Raw genomic sequence first — 17,453 nt, 5'->3', positions numbered from 1 at the left:
TGGGGATGGCTTCCGCCGGTTGGCCTGGCCAAGAAGACAACACCGTGTGCTAACAAGATGGCAAACACATGAAATTAGACTGCGCCGATGCACGTCCAGCGATAGAAGAAGAACGAACTGATCGTGCCCAGCAAACGGCAACGGCAAGAACAGCAGACTAATTAACATATTCAAATATTTGTCGCATTGTTTCGCCAGTTTCCCAGCTCCTCCATCTCTCGCAGCTCCGTCTCTCCCTCTCCTGGGCATGATCTGGTCTACTCCGTTGACTCCCGCTTCTCTTGTCTGTTTATTGAAAAACCATTTTACGGTTTCATGCTTGAAAGTCATTGCGATCTGCCACGCCCCATCCCTGGTCCTGGTCCTGGACCTGGACCCTGATCCCGGGCCATGGCCATGGCCATTGTGAATCTTCCCTGGGTTTTTGCTGCTGCAGCAGACCCCTTGGCGCTATTTTTATCGCATTTTAAAAGGCTATTTGTAGTGGTTCCACCAGGAAGTGGCATAAATTCGCAGCGCATAATGGCTGTGAATAAATTATTTTGCTACAGCTTCCTCTCGCCCAGCCCCCGGGTCCATTGATTGTGCCTCGCCCACGGTGGCTGATAAGGCTCAGCTCCGACTTCTCCGCTTCTCCGGGCAGTCCAACAGGCTCATCCATTGCGTTCTTCATTGGTCGAGAAGAAAATCCCCCCGAAAAAAAATAAAATAACAGATGCTAGAACAATGCACTGGTTACGTAATCACTTACCGCGATTGTTGTCCGTCCTGCCCCGTGAGAGAGGCCAGCCGGCGGCCTTCCTTGTGCGCTTGAGCAATTTTCACGCACGCCCTCGGACCAGGAGGCTTCCCATCCCAGAAGAAGGCTTGGTCTTGGTCTTGGAAGGAGGAGAATAAACCATAGAATTGAATACGCAGCAATCGCATGCGAAAAGCAAAAGTCTCACAGTCCGTTAGGCGGAAGCGAAGGCCAAGATGCTGGGACATTTGGCCAGCCAGGAGATTTGGCTTTAATTAAATTTATGGGAGTGATGTTAGGCTTCCTCCTAGATCGGGGGAACTTAGGTCCTTCTGAAGCTGGGATGGAGGAGTTATTTACTTACTTTTTGGGTTAAGAAAAGGTTTATGGAAATGTCTAAGGGCAGACTTCTTATTGTTACGTAATTACTTAGCAAACTAACTCGTGTTGGCTATATAAAGTTATAGCTCATACAGTTATCTCATAAAATTAAATATTGTAACTTTAAATGGCAGTAATTAGGAAAGTTGTAAGCATAAAGTAAAAATCTTTATTCTTCTTTTACAACTTTAACGTGACACCCTCAAAAGCCAATAACGGAATGTGTATAACCATAATTTTTCGTTGAACTTTTCTCCAAATAACCTCTAGTATGAGGCTTTGTCTGTTAACGAATGTAATGTAAGTCATCTGTGGGAAGAAGAGATAAACCCGCTGACTACCGGGTCTTAAGTGAAATTGAATGACCCCTGTGGTAACTGCAATTGACCGGGCCAGATTCCAGAGATATATTACAATTATTAATTGTTTTTCCCCCCCAAAGGTAAGGCTTAAGCTCAGCTGGGAAGCTGAGGATGCTGCTGCTGGGACTCAACCCGAGCTTGAAGCTTCTGCTGAACCATTTCTCTAATTTCTAATGGGCTTCCATCGCGGGCTGCCACAAACGGTTGTCTGCCTTGACGCAGACTCGATGGCTGGCTTTGGGTTGGCTCTGGGTTGGCTTAACTTGGTCTAGCTGTGATCAGGGCCTGGTCAATGTCCTTTGCCTTTTCGCTTGGGTTTTTGTTTTATTTTTTTGGCTGGGGTCTTGCATGCGCATTGCGCACGACGCGTCAGCCACCGCTGCCTGCAGTTTGGAGCCGCTTTTGCCGGCTCTCTGAACTGCTCCAAGTTGGCCCAAACAGATGTTATCCCATCCGATGCGGCAGTGACCCCAGCAGGGCCATAAATTCTCACAGTGCCTACACGCCTGCGCCTCTCTACAAATGTTCCAATTTGTATTTTTGCACAAATTGTACTCGCCGCCGTGGCATCTTTGCCAGCTCTTCTCCTGGAGGAGATGGAGGATGCTGCTTGCCTGTGGGTTTCCCGTTTCCCGTTCCCTATGCTCTGGTTGTTTGTTTTTTTTTTGGCTGCATTTAATTTAATTTGGCCTACCCAATTGGGCTGAACCGCAATTAGAGACAAATGTTTTCGGCTGCATTCCAGCGGCTACTTAGCCCCGCATGTTCGTGGCAATTAGCCTGCGAGGCCATCGAGGACATGGGGACATGGGGACATTGGGGCGGGGCGAAAGTTATCTTCCACTGCAGCAGGGCGACCGTTTCCCACACGTTTGTTTGCTTAATTAGGTGAAAACGGGCTAACAGCTGTCCCGGCCATGCCGGGCAATTGCTAATGAGCAGGACAAGCCGGAGGAGTTGGCGAAATGAAAAGTAACAAGCCACCGTCCTCGCTTTCAGGCTTTGCCACTTTGGAAATGGAAAATGGAAAATGGAAAATCGGGGAAATGGTAAACGGGAAAACGTTCGCCACTCGTCGACTCAAGTGCTAAATTCCAACTTTTGTCAGTCTGTCTTTTATACCCTAACAAAGGGGTAGTAGTTGGGATAGTTTGGCTATGAGAAAGTCCTACAAAAATCTAGGAGAATATGCAATTCAAGGACATTATTTATAAGTAAAGAGAATAGATTGTTTGGGAATAAACTATGTTAAATGTTTTCTAAATCTTAGAATAACTTTTATGACCTCCCAAATTGTCTTAAGATTCATTGCCATAACTCTTAAAGACTTCTTTTATATTAAGAGTTTAATTTGTAAAAGATTTCTCATAAAACCAATAACCTCAACACTCTCGAATTGATTTCCTAACAACCTCTTTGCTTAGAGCATATAAAATTTCACTTACCAGCTTCGTTCGAGACCAAGTCTTTGGTTCATCTGTGAATTTTGCTGGCTTCTTCACCAATTTCTTCTTCTTTGGCGAAATTTGGCGGTGCCCATTGCCATGGCAAGTGCATAATTTTTCAATCAAAGCGAGCAGCTGTAAAACAAACAAAAGCAAGGGGCCAGGCCAGAAATCGTGAGGCAGTCCAACATGGCCAGAAAAGAAAAACCCCCGAATAGGAAAAGCTATTCTCTACGCTGGCACCGCCGGGAAAAAAGGTGGAAAGGAAGTGCTGCAAACGAGATCTTCACCTCATCGCATCGCATCCCAACCCATCCAATCCCAGGCCATCGGAGCTCCAACAAGGCAATGGGCAATACCAATGGCAATGGCATTTAAATGCAAATGACCACGAAGCGTGAGGGTGTTCAATGCGAACTTTATGCATGGAAATTGGCAAAATGCGAGCAAGCGTTTTTCCTCAATGGTCAAAGTGTCAACGGCAACGAGTATGTGTAGGTGTTTGTCAGCCATTGTCTCTATGGCATTCCATTGCAGTTGGCCCAAGGACCAGTCCGGGGCCAAGTCAAGCCGCTAATTAAAAGCCATTGCTAACAGTCAACGACTTAATGGCCAGGCATTTGCATAGCTGTCAACGCAAATGCCCACACTTGGCCACGTTCTATCTATATATACATATATGTATATCTCCATGCCACACGCTCTTGGGTGAGAAAAACCAAAAACAAAATACAAAAAGCTCACGCAGCGTTGGTCCGGAACCCGCCCCAAAGCCACACCACACCACACCAGCTTCAACACCAACTTCAACACCAACTCCAACATCAGCTATCATACTAAAAACCTCATAGCCGTGTCCAAGCCAAATACGCACCAGAACCGGCCATAAAAATTGTCAACGCGTGTCTTTGATGGTTTACCCTAACTTACAAAGGGGATACATTCCTTTTTAAGAGCTGTTAGGAGCCTCTTGTAGGATTTTGAACTATAGAAACAAACTTAAATGTATTTAAGAGATGCTTTTAAGGTTAGGTAATTGTTATCTTAACTCTCATCTTAAATCCTTATATCCTTAACCCTAGAGCATTCCGAATTCGCCTTGAAAATTAATTTTCAATTAACTGCAACTTAATAGGGGCGTTTTATTCAACATGAGGCACGACGCACATGCGTATATCACACCTATCCATCCAAGGAGGGAAGCGGCGGGAGCCTTCCAGATAAAGGAGTTGGGCAAGGAGGAGACTTCACTCCACTTGCGGACCCATGACGACAATGTCCATGAAGACGTCTTCATTCTGAAAAACCTGGCACACGTTGCGGTCTACACGGGGCTTTTCGCACATTTCAATTTTTAACGTGATCATGATTAATAGCCGCCGCTCAGTGGCTCAGAATTTTCGATGGATGGATACCGGGAATGGTTATAATGGCGTGCGTAGCTGAAGCGTTAAAGAGATTGTAACACGCCTGGTTTAAGCCGCTTGCTATTCCGCCCCATAATTTGATTAACACTTTTGTCGGACGCGAAAGATACTCCATGGCATACATATGTGCCACATGCCGGGTTCTGCTTAAATTGCCGTGAAATTATCATAATTTTTACGGGTGTCTTTTTCCCCTTTTCTCTTGACAAACATCAATTTAAGCTAAACGCTTGCCCAAGTTTTGTCAGTCGAATGTTAATGAATTAATTAAGTAATTCAGATGAACCTTTTGTTTAGGTGTTAAGTGATTTTCGGGTGCTCCTCTGCTTGAGAGATTTAATGATGATTTAGCGAGACTAAAGAGATTTTCTGGTAACAAATATATTCCCCTAAAAGAAAAACTAAAATGAACTTATTTTCAGACATTTATTTATAAATATATATATATTATTAGGCGTAGAGTTTATTGCTTTACTTAATCAGTACAATTCGTTTATCAAGATTTTCGTTTATTAATTTTCATCTCCTGTCTTGAGATTTAACTAAGTCTGATCCCCTCTCTGAAAGGGGGGACGAACAAGTCGAAGCTCCTAAATATATAAGCACCGCCTCTCGTTTCGGCCAATAAATAATATAAAGTACGATTAGTAAATAAATAGTTAGAGTAATAGTTTTCGGTTTAGGGGAAGGCATGGGGGAGGGGCATTGGAAAATTTGGAAAATGCCGCCTTGCACAGAAGCCTGGCGCAAAACATTTTGATACAAAATTATTTGGCAAACTTTGTGATGAAATGTCAGAGCAGCTCAATAGTTAATAATAAATAGTGTAATAGTTATAAATGCAATTCGCTCGAGTCTGGACTTAGACATAAGGACATGAAGCAGATTTCTCACTAAGCATACATATATAAATTAAGCCTAACTTTTCGCTAGAGACAATTTAAACTAATTCGAATTTTAGCGCGGGGGAGGGGAGAATTTTCCTTTGCTTTCGTGGCAATGCGCCGATTTAAAATGTTGGAAACTCAATTTCCAAGGCATTTAAAAGCGCGCATTCTGGACAGATACTATCGTTGCGTATCGGATCAAAAAAATAGGTAATCATGTAAATTAATTAATTAAATTAAAGTCTTAGTCTAGGCTGGAATTAATCTAGGGTTTTCCAATGATGTGTGTGTGTGTGTCGCTGCTAGGCGAATATTTTCTATTCAAGTCTCATCGAATCTTTTGAAGCTTTCGAGGCATATTGCGTTTGTTCCCAGCTAAGTGTTTCCCAGCTAAGTGCGAGAGCCACCCAGATCAGATCTCCCCTAGAACTGTTGTCCATAGCGTCCATTAATTCCACTATCATAGAGCTTGCTCAGCGTATCCTTGGCACTGCCCACATAAGACGCTCCCGATGAGGAGCCGGCGGAGGATGGTGGCGGTGGGCCATAGAGCATGGTGGGTGCTCCATAGGTAATGGTGGGCGTGGGCTCATGCTGATACAGATACCGCTCCTTGCTGGTGCGACGCTGAACGGTCTTCCAGATGCCAAAGATGCTGAGCTGGGCCAGCAAAAAGAGTCCTCCGGCCATGATTAGTCCTGGAAACGAAAGAGTACAAGGTGGAAAGTGAGTTATTTAACCGGAAGCTCAAGGCAGAAAGATAAATTCAATTCAAAATCTGTGGGAAAATTCTATAAAATGATATCTCCAACTTGCTTGCAATTAAAGTGTACAAAGAAATCAAGAATCAAAAAGTAAATTGCAGTTTAATGAACCTTTAAGCTGGTCTTAAACCCGATCTCAAGACCCTACCCGCCTGAAATCTGCTCCAGTTTTAAGAAGGTGTCTTCGCCCTCGGTGTACTCGAGCAATTTGAAAAGGGAAGTCGGGCCCTCTTATCGCCATAAATCAAGGGGATTATCTCAAGTAACCGATCTAGTTCGAAGAGTTTCAATGAAAACTGGTTGCCGGCAACGAACCGAATGCCGGTTAGCGATAAGATCATTCCCAATCAGCGGAAAACAAGGGAAGGCCGGGAGCTGAAGAGGAATAACTAGAGCCAGAAGTGACCTCAGATCGGTTTGGTTATCACAGAAAACAAAAGTGGGCGCCACTTGACCCACTTCCAAGTGAACTGAAACAGAAAGAGGGGGAAAAAAATAGCCCCAAGGCAGAAGTAAACGAGTCCGAGTTGGAGTTGGAGTTGGAGTCCACCGACCAAGTGACCAACTTTGACAGCAACAAGTTCAAGATAAACAAAAACAATGAGAAATAAAACAGCGACAATTTAATGCATGAGTTGCATATTTCGGCACGGACTCACTTTCTATACCCTAGACATTGCATGTTGCTGCTGCCGCTGTTGCTGCCGCTGTTGCTGCTGCTGTTGCTGGGTTCTTAAGAGTGCAACATGCCACATAAATAAGCCCAGGAAAGCGTTGGAGCAGCGGAGGAAATTCGAAATGCCGATGCCAATGCCACAGCCGGTAGAAATCGGGTGAAAGTGCCGCCAAAGTTTAAGTCAAAGTCAAAGTCGAGTTGCATGCGTTGCTGCTGCTGCTCTTGCTCTTGCTGTTTTTTGTCCAGTTCACGAAATCAGAATTTAAGAGCATCAGCAGCAACTGCAACAGCAACAGCAACGACGACATGCCAGATGACTATCAAAGATTACTTCGTAACAATGTTGTGCCTGTTGTTGTTGACCATAAAAAGTAAGCTCAGCTCTGCCGACTTGAGCCAAAAAAACAAATCAACAAACAAACCAAGAGCCACAACAACGTCGTCATCGCCTCCATCATCATCATCATCATCATCTTGGTCATGACTTGAATGAGTTTCAATAACAAAGTGCACGCACTTGAGACTTTTATTTATGTATTTGACTCTGGCTTTACACAGGTACCACAAAGGGGGGCAGCAACCAACGAAAATATATACAAAATTATAACAATTACTGTAAACGGTCAGAGGAGGAGGAACAAAACAAAACGAGTTCTGTTTCGTACGAGGCGCCCACAAAATGGTAAATAATTTGATGAAAACCCGACCCAGAACAAAGAGTAACAAGAAAATTGCTGAGAAAGCTAACGGGGCTGAAGGGAAAAGAAAAGTAAGCGAATAACGAAAGTGAAGTGAATTATCTAAAGAAACGTTTAAACAAATTCAACAACCTGAAATTAAAGTAAAGAGCCTGGGCAACATGGTTACAAAGCATATTAAACCAAGATATTAAAAACTAATATCTATAACCAGAAATCTTATTTCAACTAAGAGTTATTCAACTATTTATATAGCTCATAAAAACCAAGTTAAATAAGAGATTTCTGTCTATAAAGCTTCCAACTAAGATTGGAGTCTGAAATTACTCTAGACGGGTTTTTAGTTAGTGTTTTCCAGACTTGCTTTCGTTCGAATACGGAAAGAGAAATGAGAATTATCTATAATTTAGTAGCAAACTACCGAATCGAATATTAGAAATTGCATCGTGCTGCCGTTTAATAAAACATTTAAGACTAATGGCGAATTTGATGAAAGCGAAATGCCTGAACTGCATTTAGGCAGCCGACTTCCCTGTGATTCTTATACAAAATAATGCCATGAAATCAAGCATGAAATAAGCCCATAAAGTGGCCATTAAAGTGTTTGCCATAATGGGAGAAGAGAGAGATTCATTTCTAAATAAATATTAGAGAAGAATGGAAAATGCTCATAAGCATTGACAAATTACAGGGTGTTGAGTCAACTCGCCGCCAGAAGATGTTTAAATTGCTGTTCTGCATGCCGAAGACACAAGGCCGGGAATGTAATCAACTATCTAAAGTTGTGCACGCATCAAAGCTCACCTGGTCAGGTGATGCTCAGCTTGCAACAATGTGTGTGGCAAATGAGCTTAAGCACAAGCAGAAACCGCTGCTCTAATTGTAGGCAATGAGCTTCAGTTTGATGCGGCGCGTAATTACCACAAAAATGTATGCTGACGGTGGTCCAACGGAGCTGGGACCAGCTCCAGTTGATGCTGCAACTGAGGCTGGACTTGGTGCTGCTGCTGCTGTCTAACGAGCTGTCAATTTAACGCTTCAACACCGCATCGCATTTCGCTCTGATGCGGCATGGCAATTGCTCCACAAAGGAATGACACATGGGAGATGATAGTCTCCGGTTCTTTTTGGTCTCCCGTCTCCGGGAGCCGGTAAACCCAGCGGGCCAACTGTGCAAAAATCTTTTCGCGCCGCACGAAAATGAGGCGTGCAGAATCCTGCTGCCAGCTGCTGAACTAGTGACCTGGTCGTGAGCCAGCAGAGACACCGAAGCCAGGCATCATAACTTGTTTAAGTCGCAGTCACACAGAACACGTTCTGGCCCAAAAGAACCTAATTTAAGGCCCATGCAAGGAAGGGGGGGGAGGAGAGATGTTGCAGTCGGCAATGATGAAAAATTGATTCATTGTCAAAATTAGCCAGGCCAGGAACAAGCTGAGCATCTCACGACGACCACGATGTCGTCGTCCTGCTCCAGCTCCAGCTCCTACTGCTTCTGCTTCTGCTTCTGCTTGTCTATGCAAATCAAGTTGCCTTTGATTTGCGCTTGATTGGGCATTTTCACAGGGAGAGTTTCGTTCGGCAAAAACTTACCATAGCCATTAAGGCAAGTGAGCTTGTCCTGGGCAACGCCCGCATAGGCCTTCTCGTGTGGACCCGATCCGGTGCCGCTGTCATTGCCGCTGCCATTGGTGGTGGTGCCGTCCTCAGGCTGGAAGCCAAACTTGTCTGTGATTTGTATGGACTGCATGAGCAGTATGTTATCATCCGCAGGGCCAACATCCCGTCGCTGGCGTGTGCTGACCATGAACTCGGCTGCAATAAGAACGATACGAACGAAAAGGTTCGTTAGTTTTGTTGCCTGAATGGATGCTGTGGCAAAGAACCTGAAGATCAGTAGTACTTACCACCATCCGTTCCGTTGAGCACCGACCGCTTCTTGCGGCCATAGGAGACCAGGGACTTGAGCTCTCCGCTGGCGCCATCCTCGCTATCGCAAATGACGGGCTCGCAGCGCGGGATGCAGGGCGTGACGAGGGCACGGAACTGAACCACCTCGCTGGAGGGGAACTTGAAGGCGTCGAACTGCGAGAGCAGCACCTTGCGGTTGTGCGCCAGCTTCTGGATGTTGCCCATGATGTATTGGTCGGTGGGGCAGCCATTAGCATCGATCAGCGTTATCTCGGCGCTGTCCGAACCATCCATGGCCACCAGCTCCCGCACAAAGATCTCATAGGGGCTGTTCGGCTCAACGATCTCGAAGCGCAGGGCCAGCGGATCACCGACCTCGGCAATGCGCTTCATGTCACTGCCATCCCGTGAGGTGATCTTCATGATCACATTGGGTGAATCGATGGTGATCTCCTCGCTCAGCGACGACTCAATCTCGCCGGTCACTCCCAGGTCCACATCGTTAAGCACCGTCTTGTTGGTCAGGTCGTATTGGCAGGAAACGGCTAATCCCAGATCCGAGGATGTGACGATCATGTCATGATGCTGGATCACAATATCGTTCATGTATCTGCCATAGGCACTCTGGCGGACATTGCACTCGAGGTCATTGTAACCCATGCGGAAATCAAACTCCAAAGAGTTGTTCACATTCACAGCGCAGGATTTCGGGGCTCCCTTGGCATAGACCTTGCCATCGAAGAGCTTGGAGGTGCGAATCTTGGTGATCATCTCACCGGAGCGACACTCAATCGAGACATTATAGCAGGCCGAGAGTTCATAGGTGGCTGCCTCGGGCACTTCCAGGTAGGGATCCATCACATCGGTGAGGGTGGCTCGGCTATGATGCGACAGGCGGCAAACCATGTCTCCAGTGTCATTATAGTCGTATGAGTGGCATCTATCCGGGATTAAAGTTTAGAAGCTGTTGGAAAGGAGTTCGATGAACCTTACCTGTAGGGAGAGTTCAGGCAGAGATCGCGGCATTCGTCAATGGTATTGATGTCCTGGTAAACCGAGTCCACTGTCTTCAGGATCTTGCCAGAAATGCGCTTAAATTCACACAGTTTACTAGGCTCTTCGGCACAGTTGTTCTCCAGGTAATCAGCTCCATCATAGGGTTCCACACTCCCACCAGCTGAGAGGGTAATGCGATCCATGTCGGAGAGCTCGCACAGACCCGAGTGGCGGTAATAGTTGGCCGAGCTGATCGAGTTAAGAGTTTTGAGCGGTTCGGAAGGACGGAAGAGTGAAGTTGGAAATGGTAGTGGAAGAGAGCAAGTGATACGTAGAGATTAGGAAGGAGTTGCAAGTTTTAAAAACGATAAGATAAGAGCCAAGTAAAGCCGCTCGAAATCATTTTAGGTATTAGATAAAGGGTTTAAAATATTGTAATTTAAGAGAAGTAGTAAGGTTATAAACTATATAGTATGTAGTATGTCTATTCATACTTAGAACTCAGTTTTAAACTCAAGTAAATAAGATATAGTACTACTGGCTATGGATTTCATAACACCTTCAGCTCAGATGAGCTCAGAGATGTTTTCTGAAGACATTCTATAAGGTTGTTGCCCCATTATAGTTGTGGCTTATCCTTCTAAGGCTCTAACCTGCATTAAACAGTGGACACTAGTACTCACCGGCATGTGAATTCGGACTCGCCCAGGCACAGTTCCAAACAATCGCGTCGCGATAGAACCGTCTGACTAGATTTGACGTGCTCCGGCAGGCGGTAACCTTGAACGCGATCAATGCACCAGGCCTTGGAGCAAGGACGTACGCCCAAACACGATTTCTGTGCGTAGATGGTGAAAACCGGAAACTGCGAGCGTGAAAGTGAACCTGAAATAGTAGAACAAAAAAAAAAATAGAAAAATAAGAAAACCTCATCAGGTCGGGTGGCGGGAAAATCGGGAAAAGCTGGAATCACAACGGTGCTGTGCGTACGCGATGCGTGAATTGCGCATTTTATGCGTTTTACGCACACGCCCCTTCACTGCAAAGTAACAGGCGTTGAGAAACGATGAAAAGCTGGAACTGAATCAACAGCAGCAGCAGCAGCAGCAACGCAACGACAACTGCATCGAGACATTCGAGATTTGGCTGGGAAGGAAGGTTGCTGCGGCTGCTGCTGCTGCTGTTGCAGCAGAAATTATGCGTTACTGCCAGTGCCGCCAATGCCAAAAGCCAGTTTGCTTTTCTGCAGAATCCATGGACAAAATCTAGTTTGCCGGGCCAAAAGCGACGACGATGTGTTGCCTTGGCAGCCGGCCAGGCCAGCCACCAAATCATGCGTAAAAGCAAAAGGCGTGTGCAGGCAGGCAACTCTATATATATTTTTTGTTTCTCTTAAATTTATTTTAGCCAAGCCAGGTGATTTATGCCTCCAAACCACGACAGCCGCAAGGCACACACAGAACGAAAATATTTAACAATTATATACATAGTTTACCCAAGCTAAACTGACATTGAAAAAATATCAATGATATATATTCATTTTTGCAACAAAACAGCTTCTAAAATATCAAATTTTACCCCTTAAACTTATTTATTTTCCCTGCTTTTCTTTGAGTGCATGCAACCTGCATGAACTAGAACTCAGTAATTGAGAAAATGAATGAATGAACAGCCCGTCTGAGCTGAATTATTGAGCTTTCTTTGGCACAAAAAAACAGCAGAAAAAACATCACAGTCGTCGTCGTTGTGGTTGTCGCCTTGGCCGTTTCAGATTCTCACACTTTCTAACTCACCTGGCAATTTATCGGCGGTCGTCTTAAAAAGCACACACAAGCCGGTTTCATAGTTGACAGCGCTGCAGGACTCGTTGCTCTGGCAGGCCTCCAGGCAATCGGTGAGCATCAGGGTCCCCGGCAAAGTGTCCAGCATTTTCGAGGGGGCCGATAGCACATAGCTGAAAGTGAAGAAAGATGATTTATAAATAAGATCGAGGTCAAAGCGATATGGGGGTATTCCGCATGATTTATGACCCGTGTGATCTCCACTAATAGATTTTCGAAAACAAACCGATGAAATCGAAAGTGATAACCGGAATCTATATTTAACTATAAGTCTTTATTATGATTCGTTTTTAAGCGGGCCAAACAAAAGACTTAGGCAACGAACTTGCCGCGGACGATGACATCTCTTTTGGAGGGGAAAAAAACAAGTCTTTGGCTGGGATTAGTCACGTTTTAACCAACAGAGTGTCACTCCTACAGCCACCACACACATTTGCATATGCCAGTTGGTAGAAACGGTCCATGGAGTTGGCTCCATTTCTGGCTTCCCACTTGTTGCCGCTGCCACTTCACCGTTATCTTCCTATTCTTCTTATGGAAATGTTAATTGGCCCAAATGTCAGTGGCATTTCATTAAAAACTGTATGAACCCTTTGTGGGCCCATTGTCTTGTCTCTCACAGAAATTTAAATTTTAGAAGAAGAAAAGCAAAAGTGAAAATAACAAGTGGCTATATAAAATGTAATCAAGTTTCTATAATGCTGGTGGTTGCGTAAGATAATACTGCTGAGGCTGGGGGAAATTTTGTATTGTTTTGTGACGTTTATGAATAGGTAGGTAGAAAAGTTCAATTAGTTATGAAATTTCTAGTCAGGGAAAGAAAGTCTATTTAAGATGGATAATTTGGTTTTAATTAGGTATATTAGGGTGTATAGAATTTATGAAGTTAAATGCTTGATGATGTACTTTATGATTATTAAGATAGTTCTTGCTTCTTGTACTGATACTCAGAAAATTATAGTGACTTGAAATAATATATAAAACCTTCTTTAATATTATTTTCCTAACCCATTTCTTGATAAATTATTACTATAGATTTCATAAACCCATGCTTAACGTTATATCTTTGATCTATCAGCTGATAATTAATTAAGTAAAGCTGTCGGCTTACATCTAATAACAAAGTCTGGCACTTTTCTATCAACTTTGTCTCAACTCAACTCACCCGGTAATGATCTCAAAACCAATCATATCTGGATCGCACTCCTCCTCCTGCAGGACGGCTGGGGCCTTGTCCGTCTTGGCCTCTGGCTGCGACTCAATGGGCGTGACCAGGGGCTTGGGCAGCTCACCGGCTCCAGCTCCAGCTGCTGCAGCAGATCCTGCTCCATTGGTGGCTAACTCTGCCACCTGGTCGCTGCTTCCGTCCGTTGTGGTGGTGCTGGTACTGGTGGTGGGGCTACTGCTGGCGGTGGTGGAGCTACCATTGTTGCCCGGTGTGGCAGCCAGCGGCGAGGGCGTCACATTGTTGCGCGGAACGGTCTGCTTGACCGGCTTGACAGGACGTTTTGTTTTGCGTGCGGCACTGGCGGCGTCACTCGCAATTAGACAGAGCAGCAGCAGAAAGGTGCAGCGGCGTAGAAACATTTTGTCTGCAATTGAAATTGATATGTGTGGTGCGGTGTGGTTAGCGAGAGGCTAAATGTTAATTAGGCAAACTAATTTCGCATTACGCGTAATTTATGTAATTCCTGGTGTGCATTTTATTGGTTTAGTGTGGTAGCCACCAGGTAGTGGTAGGTAGTCTCTCTCCATGGGGGCTTTGCACTGCCAGGAATGGAAACGGAACGGAACTCTGTGTCTTCGGCAGCAAGTCTACCTCCCATCCCCATCCCCATCCCCATCGACCCTCGCCTCTGGTCTATGGCTATGTTCGAGCTTTAATTGCCTGGCTTGTTCGCCGTGTGTTTCAGCGTTTAATTAAACCTACAGCGCGCAGCTTACAGCTTACAGCTCTCAGCAATCTGGCCTTTTTCTATTGTGGCAGAGTCAGCTTTAGGTCTCAACAGAAACAGAAACAGTTGCAAATCAGAACAAAAACATTACCGGGAAACCTCACTGGGGCGAAGTTTTATGTGTGAAAAACACCGCCGCTGCCTGGGAAATATATTTACGAGGAGCAGAGAGCAGAGTCGGGATGCCTTTTGGGACTGGGTGTAGGTGGCACCATGCTGGGGAGAAAAACCTAACTGGAAGACCCCGTAGAAGACCCCATGGGCCTAGATTTCACCTAGTAAGTGCAGGCGGTCTATGTTCCAGATAAGTGTAAGCTACATGTGTAGAAGCCTAAAGGTGGCTAAGATTATTAATAATATTACTAAGGGAATTTGAACTCTGACTTGCTTTATATCGTAATAAATGATAGGTAAAATTAGGGAAGTTCCTGTCTATAATTCCACATGCGGAAGTTGAATGTAAGAGAAACACTATATAATACCCCTTTTTAGTTTCCCAACTTTATAGCTCTACTCACTTGCTATACTTGGAATCTTAAACATATTTCTTATCTAAGATCTATGGACAATGTCAATGACTTTCCACAAAACATAACTCGTCTTCTTTATGGTTTGTTACCTCTGTCTTAACAATTTGCTAATCCAATTATGCAATCTGGCTTTAAGACGCGCCAAAACAATTAACACTTTACAGCTGACGAATCGCAGATCTAAACACCATTTCCCTGTCTTCTTTATATTTTTATTTCGCGAATAACTGGCCATTTCCCCGTTCCAGCGAGAAAGTGAATTCAGGCATTCATAAAAAAAATAATAGTAGACAAAGGAAAAACAAACACATTTTCATGTTGTTAAATATTTTTTATGCGTTTCGGCTGTCGATGCCCCGTCCAGAGGCGTTAAAAAAGTGAGTTTCACTGCCCGACAATAAAAACAAAAAGAAGTAACAAAATAAGCGCTCTCCTGGAGCCGCTGAGCTGAGCTGAACCACCTGTGAGATAATCTAAAGTGTGGCTCATTATTTTACCTGAGAGACAGCGAAGAAGATTTAGCGGTTAATAAGCGGCTGCGTGAGAAAAGATTTTTGCGCGGGTTCAGTTTTTCATCCTCATTTTTTTTGGTATGTCTCTGTTTTATTTTTTGTTGTTGTTAGATGGGCACTTGTTTAATGTTTCGTTAGTTACATAATTAATTATGAGCCGCAGGAGGAGGAGGATGAGGAGGAGGAGGCTCCAGGCGGACTCGGGTTGCATGCAAAACCAGCGCCACGCCCACACCTCTGCCGCAGCTGGCTCACACATAAATTATGAAAGCCAAACAAGTGGAGTGAGAAAGAACCGTTAATGTTAATAACATGCTTTAAGATACACTGCACTAAAAACAATATGTTGTACCCCCTGAAAACCCCTCCTCCCTCGATCAAGCCATTCTTCTGCTCGATTGAACCGGCAAAAGCGAGGCTAGAGATTTACCAAGAGCTGGGAGGGAAGTCCAACTCCAACTCCAACTCCAAGTCCAAGTCCATGATGCAGTCTCCGGCAAACGGGAGGCGAACTCATTATGGAACGCTCACTTCCACTTGCAATTAGTTGTATGAATGAATTTATGCTAATTATAGGCCTCGAACAGCAAACGGAACGCGCTTTTAATAAGCCAACAGAGAGATAGAGCCCTCGGGGGAAGGTATTGCCTGGATTTTTTGGCCTTTTGTTTTAGCTTTATTCTTATCTTCATTTCGGGCCCATCCCCCTTTGTTTTTTTCGTCTGTTTTTGTATTTTTCTTTCGATTCGGTTCAGTTTCACCTGCTAACCCACAAATGTAATGAGCCATTGACCAAGGTGGACAGAAAAAGCCGCTGAAGAAGAATGGCCCAAGAGGTAGAAACGGTAAATGTGCGTGTGTGTGGCATGTGGTTAGAGTTTTTTGGTAAGGAATCCACAAAAAAAAAAAAAGGGAGGGAATGTATTCTGCGGTTCCATCAGAATTTCCACTTAGAATTTCCATGTGAGCGTAACCGAGAGAAGATCTACCACATTTTAATTAACCCGGCTGGTATAATTTTCCAAAAACAAAAACGTTCTGCTGCCTTTCATGACTTTTGATTCAGCGTTTCGGTTGATGCTTTTCCCCTTTTTTTAAGCCGGAGTTAGATATGTCTATCAATTTCACTAATTGAACGTTAACAAGAAGCCACCGCCGCCGAAGCGCTGGCAGCGGTTTTTTCATCTATCAATCATGTAAACTACTCGGCGATTCCAATCGGATTTCTGTTGCATCCACCAGAAGAAGCAGCACCAGAGAGATACATACAATTTGGTTAGTTATTAGGTGAGATCGGGCCATTCGCAGCTGCTTCCTTATTTCATCCTCCTCGTTAATGTCTGGATCATAAACAAAAGACTGTGGAAACGAACTAACCATACCATACCATACACAGAGCTCTGAATTGCGGCCCGCCGAGTTTCCATTACAATTTGCTAATAGCTTTTCGCCTCTGCACAGTGAAACACAAAAGATCTCTTCTCTGGCTTTCAAAATGAACTCATTTGCCGATGAAAATCAAATTGAAAACGTTTACATTGAATTCGATTTGCTTGCGGTCTCGTAGGCCTTCTGAAAGGTCAGAACACCGCCGAAAGATCGACTTTCAATATATTCAATGAGAAATTTCTCTTAGTTTCGTATGCAGGTTCCCAGGCCACAAAAAGGAATAATAATATTTCGGTTCGTTCGATTTGAATTTATGCCAACTAAATGCCAAATGCTAATTGACTTTGCAGCCATAAAAATCGAGCCAACTAAAAAAAACACTTTCTCAGCCAAGAAGGAGCACAACCTGACTCTGGTTCAAGTATTCCAAGTCCAAGTATTCCAGCTGGAGTTGGAGTTGGAGTTGGAGTTGGAGCTGGACTTGGAGCATGCATAATAAATACGGCTTGGCTTTTGTGGAGCGCAGCGGCTGAGAAATGAGTGCTTGACTTGGCGGCCGGCAAAAGGAGGAAGCAGCATATTAGCGGCAACAGTGCGCAGACTCGGCGGCATTATCATAAACTAAATATAGCAGCAAATATCAATTTGATTGTGCGCCGGGCCAGGCGCACAAATTGAGACCGGTGCACAATGGCTCGCAAGACTCCACTCCACTCTCAGCCAGAGTCCAAGTCCGAGCCAGAAGAGTCGTTGGATAAAGACCATTGGGGCTTGGGTTGGCATTGTGTTGCAAGTACCGTTGAGGTTTAGCGCATGTCCGGCGTGTCCGGCTGCTGGCCAGTGATAAATTATCACTGTTGGCCGGGCCATTACTTTTCGGAAATGTACGAGGTGAGCGACTGCAGTTGCTCAGCAAACCACCATTGCCGACGCCGTTTGC

General features: G+C 44.6%; 1 protein-coding gene across 2 annotated transcripts; it reads right to left on the bottom strand.

Moving 5' to 3' along the window:
* Positions 1–4,766: 4,766 nt before the first annotated feature.
* Positions 4,767–16,810, bottom strand: nyo (nyobe). Of its 2 annotated transcripts, XM_086839823.1 has the most exons (9): positions 16,519–16,810; position 15,650; positions 13,293–13,719; positions 12,080–12,240; positions 10,970–11,171; positions 10,284–10,535; positions 9,287–10,230; positions 8,973–9,194; positions 4,767–5,939 (listed from the first exon to the last, which is right to left on the bottom strand). In XM_086839823.1, the coding sequence occupies exons 1-9, from the start codon at positions 16,549–16,551 to the stop codon at positions 5,665–5,667; spliced, it is 2,517 nt and encodes an 838-aa protein (XP_086695949.1). In that variant the 5' UTR covers positions 16,552–16,810; the 3' UTR covers positions 4,767–5,664. The 2 variants fall into 2 exon arrangements, with proteins under 2 accessions (XP_086695949.1, XP_020817193.2); XM_020961534.2 differs by lacking the exons at position 15,650; positions 16,519–16,810 and having other exon boundaries at positions 13,293–13,714.
* Between the last annotated feature and the right edge of the window lie 643 nt (positions 16,811–17,453).

This window comes from Drosophila serrata, unplaced genomic scaffold (assembly GCF_035046125.1).
Source record: "Drosophila serrata isolate PLE 108 unplaced genomic scaffold, ASM3504612v1 contig_376, whole genome shotgun sequence".
Lineage (NCBI taxonomy): Eukaryota > Metazoa > Arthropoda > Insecta > Diptera > Drosophilidae > Drosophila > Drosophila serrata.
Note: the sequence above shows the minus strand (reverse complement) of the source record. Positions and strands in the feature narration are given on the sequence as shown.